Source organism: Brassica oleracea, chromosome C6 (genome assembly GCF_000695525.1).
Source record: "Brassica oleracea var. oleracea cultivar TO1000 chromosome C6, BOL, whole genome shotgun sequence".
Lineage (NCBI taxonomy): Eukaryota > Viridiplantae > Streptophyta > Magnoliopsida > Brassicales > Brassicaceae > Brassica > Brassica oleracea.
This window is the reverse complement of record NC_027753.1, coordinates 1,330,085-1,347,774: the sequence shown is the minus strand read 5'-3', so window position 1 is coordinate 1,347,774 and position 17,690 is coordinate 1,330,085. Positions and strand designations below refer to the sequence as shown.

Sequence of the window (17,690 nt, the reverse complement as noted above, 5' to 3'; positions counted from 1 at the left end):
AATCGATCGTTTATATAGAAGTAGAATTTACTGTGCAAATAGTGCAGCGGACCCCACATCTTTTATATTTTTCAACGTTTTCGGCGCTGTCTCTATATGACTTTCATAACAAATTACACTTTTTTTTGGTTATTTGGCAAATAAGCCCTACTTTTATTATCTTTAATCAAGTACCTATATTTTATACTAGTATATAGGTACTTGATTAAAGATAATAAAAGTAGGGCTTATTTGCCAAATAACCAAAAAAAAGTGTAATTTGTTATGAAAGTCATATAGAGACAGCGCCGAAAACGTTGAAAAATATAAAAGATGTGGGGCCCGCTGCACTATTTGCACAGTAAATTCTACTTCTATATAAACGATCGATTTGATCGTTTATAAATCATCATTCACTCTTCTCTTCTCTCTATAATAAACACTTTCTATCAGTGTTATAAAATCTACGGGTATAAATTTTGCCCTTATTTAAATTCCCGCGATACAATAAAATTACAGTTTCTTTTATAACACGGAAAATATTTTTACAAAAAATAATAGTCAGAACAAAGAGAAGATGATAATGTGAGGCGTGCCTTCCACGCCTTAGTGCCTTTTTTTTTCTTTTGCTATTTTGAAATCTTTGTCTGATGATGATCATCTCTTCTGTCTCTTTCCCTAAAACTATTTTCTGAATGTTCCTTTTCATTTCCTGAAAATCGTACCTTGGTGTGACAATGATCTTCAGAATCTAAAGATTAGGCTTCATTAATCTCTCCTCAAAATATAAGGTACGACATTGGTAATTTTGATTAACGAATATCCTTTGTTCAGAAGATTCCTAAGATTTACGAATCTTTATGGCTCAATATATTGAATTCATCATTGTGATTGTGACAATATTGGTACTGAATCTGCAGTTAGCGTGACAATGGTGGATGATGATAAAGCCTCCAATGACTTTTCTTTACTACCTGATCTGAATGACGATTTTTCAACACCCTTCACCAGTATCGAATTCGATTCATCCATTCTTGATCTCATAAACTTGGAAGATGGAGGAGAGACACCAAATCTCTTACCAGAACATAACCCATTTCTTGAGTCTGTGAATACATATCAAGAAGATGAAGACCAACATTTTGCTGTTGAAGCAGAGTCTCCAAAGGTTTATATTGCACCAAGAACCATAATAAACCATCATGACTCGTTTTCGCTAGACCCTAGAATGGACACCATCGAAGATGCAAGGATTAGCTTGCCGGACTCACCTAGAGGAAGCCAAGATCTCACCCTCTCACGTCTTAAAGTTCCTGGTTCACCAAGAGCTCTCGTGCTTCCGAGAGCATCTGGATCTCCACGTTTCGAGTCTCCCACGAGTCCTGCTTTGATCGATACCGCTGCACCGTTCGAATCCGTCAAGGACGCAGTTTCAAAGTTTGGAGGAATCACAGATTGGAAAGCACATAAAATCCAGACAATAGAGGTAACAAAGAAAGCGTTTGGTCTCATTACTTTTTTTGTTCATTACACTCAAGTCTTGGATGAATATGACTACAGAAACGTAAGACGGTGGATCAAGAGCTTGAGAAGATACAAGAGGATATGCCTGAGTACAAGAAACAAGCGTTTGTAGCGGAAGAGGCGAAACAGCAGGTGGTGATGGAGCTTGAGAGGACAAAGAGCGTCGTCGAAGAGCTAAAACTGGAGCTAGAAAAGGCTGAGAAAGAGGAACAACAAGCTAAACAAGACTCTGATCTCGCGAAGCTGAGAGTGGAGGAGATGGAGCAAGGGATAGCTGATGAGTCTAGTATTGCAGTCAAAACGCAGCTTGAGGTGGCTAAAGCGAGGCATGTGTCAGCTCTTTCTGAGCTAGGAGTTGTAAGAGAAGAGATAGAAATGGTCTCTAATGAGTACGAATCTCTGCTGAAAGAAAAAGAAATGGCAACGAAAAAAGCAGAGGACTCTGTTTTGGCAGCTAAAGATGTGGAGAAACAGATGACAGGTTTGACAATAGAGGTGATTGCCACCAAGGAGTTGTTGGAGTCAGCGCGTGCAGCTCACCTCGAAGCTGAAGAAAAGAAATTAGAAGCAGCCATGGCTCGGGACCAGGACGTTTACAACCGGGAGAAAGAACTGAAAATGGTGGAAGAGGAGATCGAGAGGTTTAGACACGAGATGCATGCGTCAGATGATGTGAGAATCAAAATAGAGACTGCTTCTGTACTTCAGCAAGATTTGAGGGCCGAGATAACATCTTACAAAGATGACAACATGATGATCGGAAAGAGAAACAACAGTGACATACAAGCAGCGGTTGATTCCGCAAGGAAAGAGCTTGAACAAGTTAAGTCCAATATTGGGAAAGCAATCTCCGAGGTGAAAACACTGAAGATAATCGTCGGATCATTGCAGTCTGAACTTGAAAGAGAGATGAAAGATCTCTCTGAAACCAAACAAAGAGAAGCTCTTTCAGTTCATAGAAACAGCAAAGAAGCAAGAGAGGAGAGATGTTCAGAAATAGCCAAGAAGTTACAAGAAGCTAACAAAGAAGCAGAAGAGGCAACGTCACTAGCCTTAGCTGCTCAAGAGGAACTGAGAAAGGCGAAGGGAGAGTCGGAAGAAGCGAGGGCAGGAGTCTCTGCAATAGAAAGTCAGTTAGTTGAGGCGAAAAGGGAAATGGAAGCGGCAAAAGCTTCTGAGAAGTTGGCCTTAGCTGCGATAAAAGCATTGCAAGAGACTGAATATGCTACAAAGATTGAAGACATTAGTACACCAAGAAGTATAATAATATCCGTGGAGGAATATTATGAGCTAAGCAAGCAGGCACATGAGGTAGAGGAAGCAGCCAATAGAAAGTTAGCAGAGATCGTCTCTCAGATCGAGGTGGCTAAGGAAGAGGAATCAAGAGTCTTGGAAAAGATAGAGGAAGTGAATAGAGAAACAGCTTTTCAAAGGGAAAAGCTAAAGGAAGCAATGGACAAAGTAGAGAAGGCTAGAGATAAGAAGGTTAGCATGGATCACGAATTGCGAAAATGGAGTTCAGAGAACGGGAAGAGAAGCCCCATGTCTAGTCCAGAGGGTGGGGAGAAGGAGAATCATGACTTAGGCAAGTCCAAATCGGCTTTGCATTCAGCAAGATCATTTGCATTTGGTGAAGAAAGAAGCAACAATGTTGGAGATAGTAGTAATGTGACACCTGAAACAAAGAAGAAAAAGAAGAGGTTTTCTTTGCTGCCAAAGGTCTTCATGTTCTTGTCCAGAAAGAAATCGAACAAGTGAGCCGACTCCAGTTTCTTACAGGTAGGTTTTACCATCCATTTTTCGACTTATTTTTTTTGTATTTCATTATCGAAATGGGTAACAGAATATCTAAATTTTATACATTTCTAAAGAAAAGGTGGTTGGTTAGATTTCCTGTACATATTAATAATTAACGGTAACTAGTACACTTGTCGAGAAGTATATCGAATTTCGCTAAACTAAATGTTCCTAAGAAGCAAGAATTGAAGACGGTTTTGATAATGTTGTTATGCCATGGACTTGAGAGATGCTCGACAAGATTATCAGATAGGACCGGTTTGAGTCACAAAGGCTTGAACAAAGATCCCTAGCATCACCATCATTTGCTAGAGAGTTTATGAGCATGAAGCAAACTTGCTAAAAGGAACTGTACCTATGAGTATGAAAACTCGTTTAGAGAAAGCTATTACCATTCTTGATCTCCTTAAGCTTCAAAAGTCATGAGCGTTTTCGATATCTTTATAAAGTCCTATTGTATTTTAGGAGCTATCCTCTGGGATATCTAAAGCCAAAATCAACTTATTTCTCATTCTACACAATGCACAGAGTTAAAAAAACATGGAAGAAAATTACGCCGGCTAGGCCCTTCGGGTGCTGCTTCAAGTCCAGAAAAAGATCATTAGAGTATCATTAAACCAAAAATCCACTTTGGGTCTTTTAACCATTTTTAAGTATTAAATATTATTTAAGAGACTTAGTTAAGAGACACCAACATTTTTGTGCACCAATGAGAGTTTCTTATTTAGAAGTTTTTTTTAAAAAAAATTAAGCATTTTAATTAAAGATAACATTTATTTATTAAATAAAACATTGTAAGAGATAACATTTTAAACACAGATTTTAAAAATATAAAAATAAATATTAGTAAAATAAACAATAATAATTTGAAAGAAGCATCCGCTCAGTTGTTGTCTTCATCATGCTCAAATTTACGCCATACATGTTCAACCAAATCATCTTTCAGTTATTGATGCATTTGTCTATCACGAATTCTAATTCGAACACCCATCATATTGGCGATATTTGTAGGGATATTTGTAGAATACGTGAGATCCACATGTGACCTTCCGGTGTCTTCTCCTTGTTGGAACTCTGAAACATCAAATTGAGTGTATCCATCTCGTTCATCTTCTACTATCATATTATGGAGATGATACATGCTCTCATAATCTTCTCAATGCTCCCACAATACATGTGACAACCAACGACACACGGATGCTCCCAATGCTCCCACTACAAGACATAAGAAGCAGAATACAATATATATGAGAACTTAAAACGCAAAGACATAGGAAATTCCGTTTATAGTTAATCAATGAGCTAGAATTAGAACATGTACCTGTCTTGAAACAAAGAGATGGAACTGGACATCTTTACATCGCACCAAGACATGACTACAATGAGCTAGTCCGTGAATCTGTAATCAATGAGCTACACGTTTTCACTCTTCTTGACCAGCAAAACAATGAGCAGAACAATGAACACAAGAACAAGACAAGATAACAAGCACATTTTTAACATTACTAGAACTACATGAACTTATGCGTTTACATTAAGACAAGCACATGAATTTAATATGCGTTTATATTAAGACATGCACATGAAACATAACCAGAACAATAAAACAAGTAGATTAAACATAGCCAGAGCAACCAACATTGCGCAGCTCCTTCCAAGCATGTTCAAAGGTGAACTTCTTTTAATGGTTGGTGAAGAAGATTTCGTGGGCTAGTTTGAGAACACCATTCTCATTTTGACCACTACTTTTCTCTCTGGTTGCAGCTTCATATGCTCCGCAAAACTTGCAAACTAAGTCATTCATCTTATGCCAACGTTGCTTACAGTGTGATGCCTCTCTTTTTTCACAGCCAGCAAGCTTAGGACTAGCCGAGAAGTACACATCTATTCTTTTTCCAGAAAGCAACAGACCTTTGCTCATTCCTAACTACGGGATCTTTTCTCATGTTTAACCACGAGTTGATGAGCACAACATCATCTGTTTGGGTCCACGTCCTTCGTTCTTTACGATTGGTTGGAGTGTCTTCACCAAAGTTTGAATCTTCGGTACCTTGACTCCTAAGAAAGGAACTTGCGATGAAGATAGTGAAACACTATCTGATACGTTACCAAAGACTACATTTTGTTGACTATTAAGTAGCTCAACAAAGTTTGAAGAGTCACTAAATGGATTAAAAGCAAAGTCAAAGAAGAGAGAAATAACATATATGAATCTGTTGGAGTTGGAAGAGATATGAATGTATTCAAGAAAGAGGAGAAGGAAAGAGTTTTATAGATTGACGAGAAGGACCCATGCATTCAACACAACCAACAAACTCGACTATCTATCTTTCACTACAACTTGTAAAGTCGTAAACTCATGCGTTTAAAACAAAGCTGGAAAGAAGACTTCCCATGTTCTGACTTTTGGGTTTGAGTTATGTTTAAAACAACAAACAACAAACAAACTCGACTTGACATATATCTAACTTCTATTTATTACACTTTCACAACCATAATCAAACACAAAACAAGTCATTTATTATCGACAATTCAATTCATTTTCAAACTTGAATCAAAATCAACATCAATGGCAACATATCAACGACTATAAGAAACCATTAATTACCCTAGATTCAATTCAGACCAGAAGCTAAACCATATCATTTCAGACCAGATCAAAGAGTATCACTAACCTCTATTGCATTGTACTCCTTTGCCAACGTCAACCTTGCTCATGTCTCTTGATCCATCCATGTAAAGACACAAAGACAGAACAAATCAAAAGGGATTTGATCCATCCATCTGATGACAAAAAGACAGAAGCAAAAATAATAATCTAGATACAGAAGAGACACAACAAATCAATTCATTGCAGAGGAGATTCACAATCAATATATTTCGTTCTATCTGAACCTAAGTAAAAACGACCTACGAATATAACCAAAGCTTTTTATCAAACGTTCAATCAATTTAACATATCAAAGATATATGTTTTACCTTTATTGCAATTGTAGTTGTCTTGTTTGACGAACCTTCGTCTCTTGATCCGTCCATCTGAAGAAACAAAGGCAGAGACAAATTAAGAGGCAGAAACCAACACAACAAATCAAGAAGGATTCACATATAAAAGGAAAAATACATAGCTTTACCTTTCGTTTTGATTTCGGCGAGGAGAGCTCCGGGCCGGAGAGAGACGTGAAGTGATTCTTCATCGAGGTGAGCCGTCGAGAGAGAGAGAGACGAGGAGTCCACCGAGTGAGACACCGACTGATTCCGTCAAGGAGAGATCTTCGACTGATTCCGTTGAGGAGAGATCATCGTCGATTCCGTTCGATTCCGTCGAGAGAGAGATCATCGTCGATTCATTCGAGAGAGATCGAGAAAAGAGAGAGGCGGAGTCGCCGATACGAAAGAGACTCGGCATCCATCGGTCGAGAGAGGGAAAGAGACAAGGAGCGGAATGTCCAACACATGTCTCATAAGACACGGCTCTTGTGGAGTTTAATTAAGAGACGTGTCTTCTTAATTACATAATTTTTTTTTTTAGCTCTTAAAAACTTCAAAAACCCCCTTAACATACCGCGTTAGTGCTGCTCTTATGTGGCTTGAGATCCTGGAGAGACCAAATACATATAATTTTTGGTCTCAACAAACATGTGAAACAACATTGGTTTTATACAATGGAGATTAGTTCAACACCCATCTCATCCTCTTAGTAAATTCTATTTACTCAAATTACCATTTTTATTAATTCATTAATATCTCTTATAACAAAAATCTAATAATTGAAATCAAACGGAGAAAAGTGTCGACTAATAAAACAAAAATCATAAAGAAATGAAAGAAAACCGTCTAGAAACACCGATCTATTCATATATCATCTATTCATCAACCACACATGAAAAGAGGAAAAAGAACGTGAAAAATAGGAGAATCATTCAGTAAGGTAGGAGATGTTAAACAAGAAAACCACTGGCTCAGTTATATTACTTTGGCCTTAGGAGTCTTATCCTAACATGAACAACATGGCGTCTAATACACAAAAAATAACATGCTGATAATACATGAGCTCGTCTCTGCTCCTCACACAAGCCTGAGAGGGTTAAGGATAAGAGTCTGAGTACGTCTCTGCTGCAACAATAGCCTCAAAAACAAATTTTATGTGGGAAACAAGTCGAAGCATTAAAGAAAGAGAGGCCAAAAAAACTGACATAAATTATAGTGTCTTCGCATAAGCCTGAGAAGGTTAAGGATACGGGTTGGGCATCTTGTTTGTGGAACCTGCATATGAGATGCAGCGCCAGGTTCTTATCTTTACCGGTAATCCAGTTCAGCTTCATGGAGTCAACAAATCTTCAGAAATCTGTGTTCAAGTCAACCATCATTTGATAGAACACTATGAGGCAGTGGTGGAAAGCAGAGAAAGAAAACAATCAATGAAATTTTTATCATCTCTTTTTTTTTCATAGATGGGTTTTCCACTCAGGTATTTGTTTGGTTGCAGTCTAGTCTACACAGTGGTGTAACGAACGTAACCCTGAAAAGTCTGTGTGATTTTCGAATTAAACAAAAAAAAGGAAAATAGAGGATTCAATGTTTCAGATATCATATCTAATGATGAAAACTATAAGCAAGGTAGGCAGTGAGCATTAAATGCTTGAGATATCGTGTAAAGTTTTTGTATATAGACACAATTTTCTTTGTCCCATTTTGGTTTCAGAAAGTAAATTCTTATTTCATTGAAGAAGATGATGATTTAGTTACTTCTTAATTGGAGATGAAAGCTTTATTTTCTAGTAGTTACAGTGGAACTTAGATTTATACATCAGATCCAATTTCATTTTTCTTTCTTTTATTGAAGTCATGAGGGAAAATGAACAATTTATGGTGATTATGCTTTTCATTTTAATTTTTTTATTGGTTCTTATTGATTATTCATAGATTTATAAGAACGATGTACCAAGGATCTCAACAGATCTAACCTTGGAGGCGGTTTACACATCTATGAATTTGGAAGAGACGACTTGAGGTGGATGAAACTGATCATTGTACCACCTGAATAAATCCTTTGGAGAAAACATACTCGAGAGGAAATGAGCAACAACAATTTTTCTGAATAATCTGGTTAACTTATCTGATGAAAATAATTGACAATATATTTGTTGACTTATCTGGTTAACTAATTTGGAAATCGGTTAATAATCTATGTAGCCAGTCTCAAATTAAAATAATTGTAAACATGATTACATTAAGTTTACATAACATGCTCTTGGTCTCCATGACTAAAGTCTTGGGTGTGGCCTGGAGATTTTCGGGAGGAGAGACAATGTTCAAAGTAGTCGTTGTCAGGATGTGTGGGTGAACTGGATCAACAACGATACTATATGTCACATGCACATAATAAAATGATTTGATCAAAAGTTAGTTGAATAAAATTGTATTATATTCGGAGATGATACCAAGATTCAATACTATTAGGTAGATAATATGTGTAACATACGGATGATTGATTAGGATTCAGTATTTGGTAGAACTATTTGGTTGTATTAATCTTTAACAAGACATATGGGAATTTTTCAATAGTCCGATGGTGAGACATGTTGATAGTCTGTTTCTCTGTAATCTTTTGTACGAAATCATCATCTTCATCAACTCATGATCCAAAATCTCTCAATTCTACTAGAAAAGTAAGGTTTCTGGAGATATCCACCAATTTTATGTTCTTACATTTAGATCATTTTGGATGATTACAGTTGAAATTTAAATCTACATATTAACATTTACATTTATATCATTTTTCAAAATTAATAAATGTGGTCTCATCTATTGGGTGAATAAGCTCAACAATGATAATACATGTCACATGTAACTACCATAATGAACTGGTCAACTATTATCTAGATAAACAATATAATATGCGGATATGATAGTAAGATTTAATATAATTAGCTGGATAATATGTGTAATATGATATTCAGATCTGGATTATACAAAGTTATTCTGGATACAAATTGTAAATGCATGCAAGATCATTTTGTTAGCCCATATTTGAAATGTTGGGTACTCCCAAATAAAACCAGTTTTCGAATTATTTCAGATAAAGATATTAAATCTTAAAAATGTGGCCTCATCTGTTGGGTGAACGGGCTCAACAATGATAATACATGTCACATACAACTACCAAAATGAATTGATCAACTATTATCTAGATAAACAATATAATATCCGGATATGATAATAAGATTTAATATTATTAGCTGGATAATATGTGTAATATGATATTCAGATCCGAATAATATAAAGTTATTCTGGATACAACTTGTAAATGCCTGCAAGATCATTTTGTTAGCCGATATTTGAAATGTTGAGTACCCTAAATAAAACCAGTTTTCGAATTATATGTTTTGTTTTAAAGGTTTCATAACAGCCAAAGCTAGTAAAAATTTACTTCATCAGAGTCGTTGTTTTCCTGGGTCATTTTCTCTAAAATTCTCAGATTTATAAAGATAAGTGGAGTAACATAAATTTACAGTAAAAAAGAAGCATAACTGATTCTTGAATCAACCAAAATACGGTCTTGCACAAAAGCTGTCTGATTGGGGAGAATCAGTGAAGGTAAGATGCGGTTTTAGCTTTCTACAAGGGATGATTTTTAAAAAACGGAAAGGAGAAAAATTTGAAAAAAAAATGATAGAGAGAGAGAGGATTTTTAAAAGACGAAAAGGAGAAAGATTTGAAAAAAAATGATAGAGAAAGAGAAGGATTTGTGAGATCTCAACTCACACGTGCCTTTGAAATAACCATGAACTGTACCATTGAAACCCACCGTGTACAGACACATGCACTGAGCCAATGAATGAAGGGATATGTCAACTTTAACGAAGCCAGACATATGAATTAGAAGTCCCAATTTAGTGTGTCAAAAGCTTTAGCTATGTCCACCTTTAAGACTACCCAAAGGGGACCTTTAGGACTATAATAACCTGAAACAATTTTTGTTGTCAATATTGTGTTATCAACCAAAATACGGTCTTGCACAAAAGCTGTCTGATTGGGGAGAATCAGTGAAGGTAAGATGCGGTTTTAGCTTTCTACAAGGGATGATTTTTAAAAAACGGAAAGGAGAAAAATTTGAAAAAAAAATGATAGAGAGAGAGAGGATTTTTAAAAGACGAAAAGGAGAAAGATTTGAAAAAAAATGATAGAGAAAGAGAAGGATTTGTGAGATCTCAACTCACACGTGCCTTTGAAATAACCATGAATTGTACCATTGAAACCCACCATGTATCTTGATGTACATACACATCCCCTGAGCCATTGAATGAAGGGATATGTCAACTTTAACGAAGCCAGAAATATGAATTAGAAGTCCCAATTTAGTGTGTCAAAAGCTTTAGCTATGTCCACCTTTAAGACTACTCGAAGGGGACCTTTAGGACTATGATAGCCTGAAACAATTTTTGTTGCCAATATTGTGTTCTCAACCAAAATACGGTATTGCACAAAAGCTGTCTGATTCGGGAGAATCAGTGAAGGTAAGATGGGGTTTTAGCTTTCTACAAGGATCTTAGAAATATACTTGTAGATGGTAGAACATGAGGAGATTGAGTGGTAATCAGCAATAGAGGAAGCACCCACATGTTTAGGAATGAGAGAGAGAATTGTTGAATTTACACCAGCAAAAACAAAACCCATTCTGAAAAATTGAAGGAAAGAAGTGGTGACTTATGAACCAATAAGTCTTTACAACTTTGATGAAACCAGCCGTAAGGCCATCCGGGCCCATGGCCTTATTAGGGTTAAGCTTAAAGATAGTCTTCGTGATGTTTTTAGTAGAGGGGAAGGATGTCATAACAGCAGCATGCCAACATGAGAGTTAGAGCATAAAAAATCAATGAGATTATGGAACCAATTTGGTGTGGAAATGGTCGTAGAGCAGTATGCCAGTCAAAGGATGCCCTGAAAGTGGTTAATCGTAATGATTCCCATAGAAATAGGGTCGTTACTGAGGTCACCAAATCGGAGCAGGAGAAAACAAATGGAGTTGATAGTCATACGCATTTTCCATACTAGATGAAAATATGAATTATTTAGATCTCTCCCCTTCGGCCAATAGATGCACGACTTTTGTCGAACGTTTGATTCTTCTATTGCCTGAAGAAACCCCAATTTCTTTGAATCTCTCTCTATTTTTTGAACCATCCTTGACTAGGATTTTGAAGCGCCCGAACCTGCACATCTTGCAACAAACGATAGTAATAATCACTATTTCTTGAATTTTAGAAAAGTTCTATATTTAGTGTTTTTAGGGCTTCCTTTATGTACTTTAGTTTCTAGGATAAGTGTCCAAGAAAGGTAGCAGTGCTTACGGCAATTATCCATGCTTCCTCCATGGTGCATAAGAGATTAGGGTGTCTGGTGAGATAGTTAAAATATTTGAATGGTTTGGTTCCTGAGGTAGGGAGGGGTGTAGCTAGGTTGAGGGTACAAGGAAAATGGTCAGAGAATTCAGGTGGGTGAAACATAGCTGAGCTGTTCGAAAAATAGACAATCCAGCTTTGATTTACTAGGATACGCTCAAGTTTATTGGCATTGGGTTGGGAGGGTTGTTTGTTTGACCAAGTATGGAGCATATCGTGAAACATTGTGAAAAAGGCTCATTTGAAAAGGGCTATCACTAAAATCGATCATGTTTAGAGTCAACGCATTAACAGACGAAGATGAATGCTCAGAATGATGAAAATATGGTTGAAATCTCCTCCAATATCCCTAGGCACTGAATCTAGAGACAAAAATTGAAGTTGTATTAGGATTTTGACTGCGAAGACTTTTACTGCGAAGACTTTGACTGCAGAGACTTTTAAACTAATGATTTTACAAAAATATTGGTTGTGGCTTTGGAAAAAAAAAAGTAAAAATCACCAATTTTAAGTTTTTCAAAAAGTAAATAAACATGAAGGAAAAATGGAAGTTCAGGCTTTCAGTGTTTATAGGAACTTTGAGAGATTTTAGGAAAGGTAAAGTGTGATTGGTAAAATTATTGACTTTAGAAACTTTAGATCATTGTAAAGCCCTTGAAACTTTGAAATTCAAATCCCCAATCACAACCATGAATCTGGTTCTTGGGGCAATAGTTACTTCACAATTCAGGACCGTTTGGACTCGTAATGATGTATAGAGAAGAAATATGATTCTTTTAGTTTTAATTGTATATGTAAAATTTTATATATTTATAATTTATTGACTGTATTTTATTTAGGGATTATGTTTATGAGTTAAAGTGTGATTTATGATTAGAAGTGTTGGATCTTAGTTTAGTGTTTGGATTTTGGGTACTCGGGTTTTGGATTTTGGTTTTGGAGTTAAGGGATTAAGGTTTGAGATTATAATTAATGTTTGACATTTAATTTTGAAAAATATGGATTGTGAATTTAAGTATAGTGTCTATGTTTAGATTTATTATTTGAGGTGTAGTGTTTATGTTTAAAGTGTAGGGTTTGGAGTATAGTGCTTGGGTTTAAATTAAAAATTAGATGAATATTAATTTAAAAATTTATGGTTAAATATTTAAATTTATATTTAAGTTTATTTTTAGATTTTTGAATGTACAATTTTACATTTGAAGTTAGCTTTTAAGGTATAGAGTTAGATAAAGAGATAACAATATTGGAATTCGACAACCCCTCTCAGGCCCCGATCACAAGATGTTATATATTTAACCATGGTTTTAAGGTTTGTGTTTTTCGGAGTTATATTTTAAGATTAAAAAATTAAATTTTGAGTTTAATTTTAATATTTGAAGTTATAGTATGAAAAGATTAGATTTTTAAGGGTTGTATTTAGAATGTAGAGTTTAAATCATGTTCAGGATTCATGGTTTCAAATAGCCATATAAATTTTGTGGCAAAATCGTATATATTTTATAATAGCCACAAAAAAATTCATGATTAATATGGCATAAAACATATTTTTTGATTAGTCGGGAAATTTTCTGTGACCAAACTGTGCCCAAAAGTAAAACTTGCCTAAAGTCGTGGCTATTTTTAGTCATGTTTTATTTTGTAGCTAATTTTTGGTTATTTTGCCATCATTACACACTAATATTCACGTTCTCGTTTTGTGGTATTTTTATCTTTATAAATTTGCCAAGAAAACAATCTTGGCTTTTTCAAAGTTATAACCAAAATTTCTATTAGTATACCTAAAATGAAGTATGGATCCGATATATCGAAGTTGATAGCTAAATGTGTTTTCAAACGTTAGATATGATAACGTAGTAAGACTATTTTTGTATCACTAACATAGCGAGTTTATTTCTTATTTCAAAGACATGAAAAATGATTCAGTTTGTCTCAAACAATTGGCAAAATAATCTTCATCTAATTGCTAAGGTTCGATCTAGGGTAAACCTAATGAAATATTGATTTTGGCCCCCTAAATTTTTGAAGGTTTTTATATAAGTATAGATTTCCCAAATTATGAAAAAAGAAATTTAGAAAAATTCTTAAAAAATATTTATATCCTCTAAATTCTCAGTCCAGTAGATGGAGTCCCGATCACACTCTCAACTATCTCAAAACTTCTCTCAGTAGATGAGGTGTCAAAGTGCCATGAGCCAATCATTAAATACGACTCAAATAAAACAAAACAGGTTGCAAATGCGAGCAAAAACAAGGTTGCTGGAGGACATAGTAAAATTTATTCACTAGTGAATTGAATTGAAAATTGCATTTAACAAGATCCCAAAAAAATTACTTGATTTACTTATTTGTGATGGGTTCACTTACTTCTTTAATACTCTGATTAAAAAAAAAAGTATATATATATATATATATACATGGAGAAAGGGAAAGGTAGTTGTAAGGAAAGCACAGAGATAAGAAGAGAACTTTCACGTGCGGAGGAGTTTGAGTTATCAGTGGTTAGCAGAAATGTAAACAGAGCAGGTTTTTTCATTGCTAAAAGTGTTACAAATTTGGGGTTTGCTAACTCGTATGTGGCTGCGGGGCATCCTCTTTGGCTATTTGAATTTTTTGTTAATGAGTCGTCTCCTCTGATAGTCTGTTAAGTGATTTTTTGGGTTAGATAGCACTATATTTGGCTAGTGGGGTTCTTATGTGATTGGAGTAATGGTAGCTGTGGGTTAGTCCCTCCTTCTGGTATAGCGCCTCTTTATTATGCTTTTGTGTACTGAGGCCTTAGATTTAATGGTGCTGTTATCTTTGCGGTAACTTAGGAGGAAAAAAAAGAAGGAAAGTACGTGTCGAATCATCACTGTCCATGACCAACGATAACAATAAACGAACCAACATCGAGTAGACACATATGAAGCCAAATCTCAGCCGTTGAAGGTCGCAGTAACGTGGACGGGTGTTATTTCCCTTCACATCAGGCTTTGTTGGTGGGAAGATGTCAGAAACCAAAGAGTCTTCTTACCTCTTTTTATTGGTCCACGTCTCTAGTTTCCAGAGAGGCCCACTTACCATTATCAAACCACCTACCCTATTATATATTTGAATCTATATATTTTTTCTTTAAAAACTAAATACAAGGACAATAATGCTCTCAGTTCACTAATTTATAGTATTTTCTTGAAGTTCATCATTGACTCTAGTAGTCTCAGTTACGTTGTTGGTTTTTTTTTAAAACAATGGCATTTAAAAAATAACGCCTCTTTTTTACCTATTACTATTGTTTATCATTTAACTTGTCACCATGCTTATTTGTATTATGCATGGAGCGCTTGTGCCATCAAATTGATCTTTCTGTGGCCAAGAACAAGTGAAAACTAATCAGTCTATCTAAGGGTGGACCAGCTTTATCTCATGTTTATTTTGCGGATGATCTGATCTTGTTTGCTGAGGCCTCAATCTCGCAAATTCAGGTGATTAGGAAGGTGCTAAAGAAATTTTGTGGAGCTTTTGGGTAGAAAGTAAGTTTTGAGAAATCTTTGATTTTCTTCTCTGCAAATATTCATCGGGACTTAGCGAATTCCATAAGTACTGAGAGTGGAATCAGAGGAACAAAAGAGTTGGAAAAGTACTTGGGCATGCCGGTGTTGCAAAAAAGAATTAATAAAGAAACGTTTGGGAAAGTAATTGAAAGAGTGTCGTCTAAACTTGCAGGATGGAAAATGAGATTCTTGAGCTTGGCAGGGAGGATCACGCTTACAAAGTCTGTTCTCGTATCGCTTCCAGTACATACGATGAGTACCATCGCTCTGCCGATATCTACTTTGGATCAACTTGATAAAATTGCTCGGTCGTTTATTTGGGGGAGCAGTGAGGGAAATAGGAAACAACATCTGGTCCCTTGGGGAAAAATCTGTAAACCGAAGAGTGAAGGTGGGCTGGGGATAAGGTTAGCTAAAGAAATGAATATTGCTCTACTAGCAAAGGTAGGCTGGAGGTTGCTGAACACACAGGATGGCATATGGGTTAAGATTCTGCGAAAATTTTTTTGAGTTGGCGAGTTGGATGATTTATCTTAGTTAAGCATTAAAGGAACTTGGTCACCAACATGGAGAAGTTTGGTATTGGGGCTGCGTGAGGTTGTTGTCCCGGGCTTGGCTTGGGTTCTTGGTGATGGTCGTCGCGTACGTTTTTGGAAGGATAATTGGTTGTTGAATGAGCCACTATCTGAGTTGAGTACAATGGATATTCCGGAAGAGATGGTGGAGGTACGGGCTCAGGATCTTTGGCAAACTGGCGCTGGTTGGCAAACGCATATAATAGAACCGTATATGTCAATGCCAAATCGTCTAAGGTTGGCTTCAGTGGTGATTGATGATGTTACGGGTGCAAGGGATAGAATGTCGTGGGGAGGGAGCAAGGATGGTTTATTTTCTGTGAACTCAGCTTATGCTTTCTTAACCAGGGATGCGGAGCCGAGACCTAATATGGAAGCCTTATATCAGCGGGTTTGGCGTGTCACTACTCCAGAACGTGTACGAGTCTTCCTATGGCTGGTAACTCATCAGGTGATCATGACAAACATGGAACGGAAACGCAGACATTTGAGTGAGAATAGTATATGTCCATTGTGTAAAGGGGGAGAAGAAACCATTCTTCATGTTCTTCGAGACTGTCCGACAGCTGCGGGGTTATGGGCGTGATTTGTTCCCCTAAGCAGACAACAACGGTTCTTTGACCAACTTCTCCTAGAATGGCTTTATGATAACCTTGCAAGGAATAGACCAGGATTGGGGGAGCTATGGCCAATGTTGTTTTCTCTGACTGTTTGGTGAGGCTATTCGCGATGAGTATGGAGAATGGAATGGGGGTTTTGCAATAAACATAGGCATCTGTTCAGCCCCTTTGGCGGAGTTGTGGGGAGTATACTATGGCTTGTGTATAGCATGGGACCGTGGGATTCGTCGGTTAGAGTTGGAGGTTGATTCGGAGAGTGTGGCGGGTTTTCTTCAGACAGGGATCCATGATTCTCATCCCCTGTCGTTCCTAGTACGTCTGTGCTATGACTTCATATCAAGAGACTGGTTACTCAAAATTTCTAATGTGTATAGGGAGGCTAATTATCTGACGGATGGATTAGCTAACTATGTGTTTTCTCTATCGTTTGGGTTACATTTCTTTGAAGATGTCCCAGATTATGTTGCTTATGTTTTGTTGGAGGACTTTCAGGGGGTATCTAGATCTCGGCAAATTTGCATGTAATGAGTTTTATGATTTGAATAAAGAGTAGGAGACTCATGTTTCCTGCACCCTACCAAAAAAAAAAAATTTGTTTATCTTTTAACTTAAACACAACATTTTTTTGAGAACAACTTAGACACAACATGCGAGACATATGTTTTAGTTATCCATTTAAATCATCAGTTAGTTTATTGGAATTATACATTTCTCAAGGAAAGCGTGATATCATAATTCATAACATGAAAATACAAACTTATCTAGCTGCTGCATGCGCGCACACAGGTTTTACCCGAGCTTGAGTCATGGCTTCTTACCATCAATCGCTAAACGGACGATATACAAATGTCTAGTGCTCACGATTCATTTATCTTGTCTTAAGATCCATCTAACATACTGTTGAATCTGCTTTCCATTACCGATCTGTCTACACTACATTAATTAATTAAAGGTGTTACGAGCTGGAAGTTGCTTAAAGTGAGGAGGAGATAACACTTAGGCCACATTCTCAGTAAACCATTAGTTTTATCCCATTTTTCTTATCGGCCATTATCTTCTCCATCGCAACATACCGCATAGAAGAAAGGAAATGTATTTCGTCATAACAACCGTGAGAAAAGCTTAGAACGGTTCTGCACTTCTTCGTAAGTAGTTTGCAATTATAAAGATACTACAAAGGATGTGCCTCTTGTATATTGTTTTTTGAAACGTTTATTTCTAAGATATGAATCTTTATGAAACCAAGTACCAAAAGTAAAT

The 17,690-nt window shown here is 36.4% G+C and overlaps 1 protein-coding gene across 2 annotated transcripts in view; it reads left to right on the top strand.

Annotated features, from left to right (window-relative positions):
• Window positions 1-3,334, top strand: part of LOC106299108 (protein WEAK CHLOROPLAST MOVEMENT UNDER BLUE LIGHT-like 2) — an 8,012-nt gene extending 4,678 nt beyond the window's left edge. Inside the window, exons 1-3 of one of the 2 annotated variants that reach the window (XM_013735246.1) lie at window positions 647-770; window positions 900-1,465; window positions 1,540-3,334. In XM_013735246.1, coding sequence (XP_013590700.1) covers window positions 911-1,465; window positions 1,540-3,261 — 2,277 coding nt within the window. In that variant the 5' untranslated portion in view covers window positions 647-770; window positions 900-910 and the 3' untranslated portion in view covers window positions 3,262-3,334. Of the gene's footprint in view, window positions 1-646; window positions 771-899; window positions 1,466-1,539 lie in introns of those variants that run through there. The other variant, XM_013735247.1, reaches the window with a different exon arrangement.
• Window positions 3,335-17,690: the final 14,356 nt, after the last annotated feature.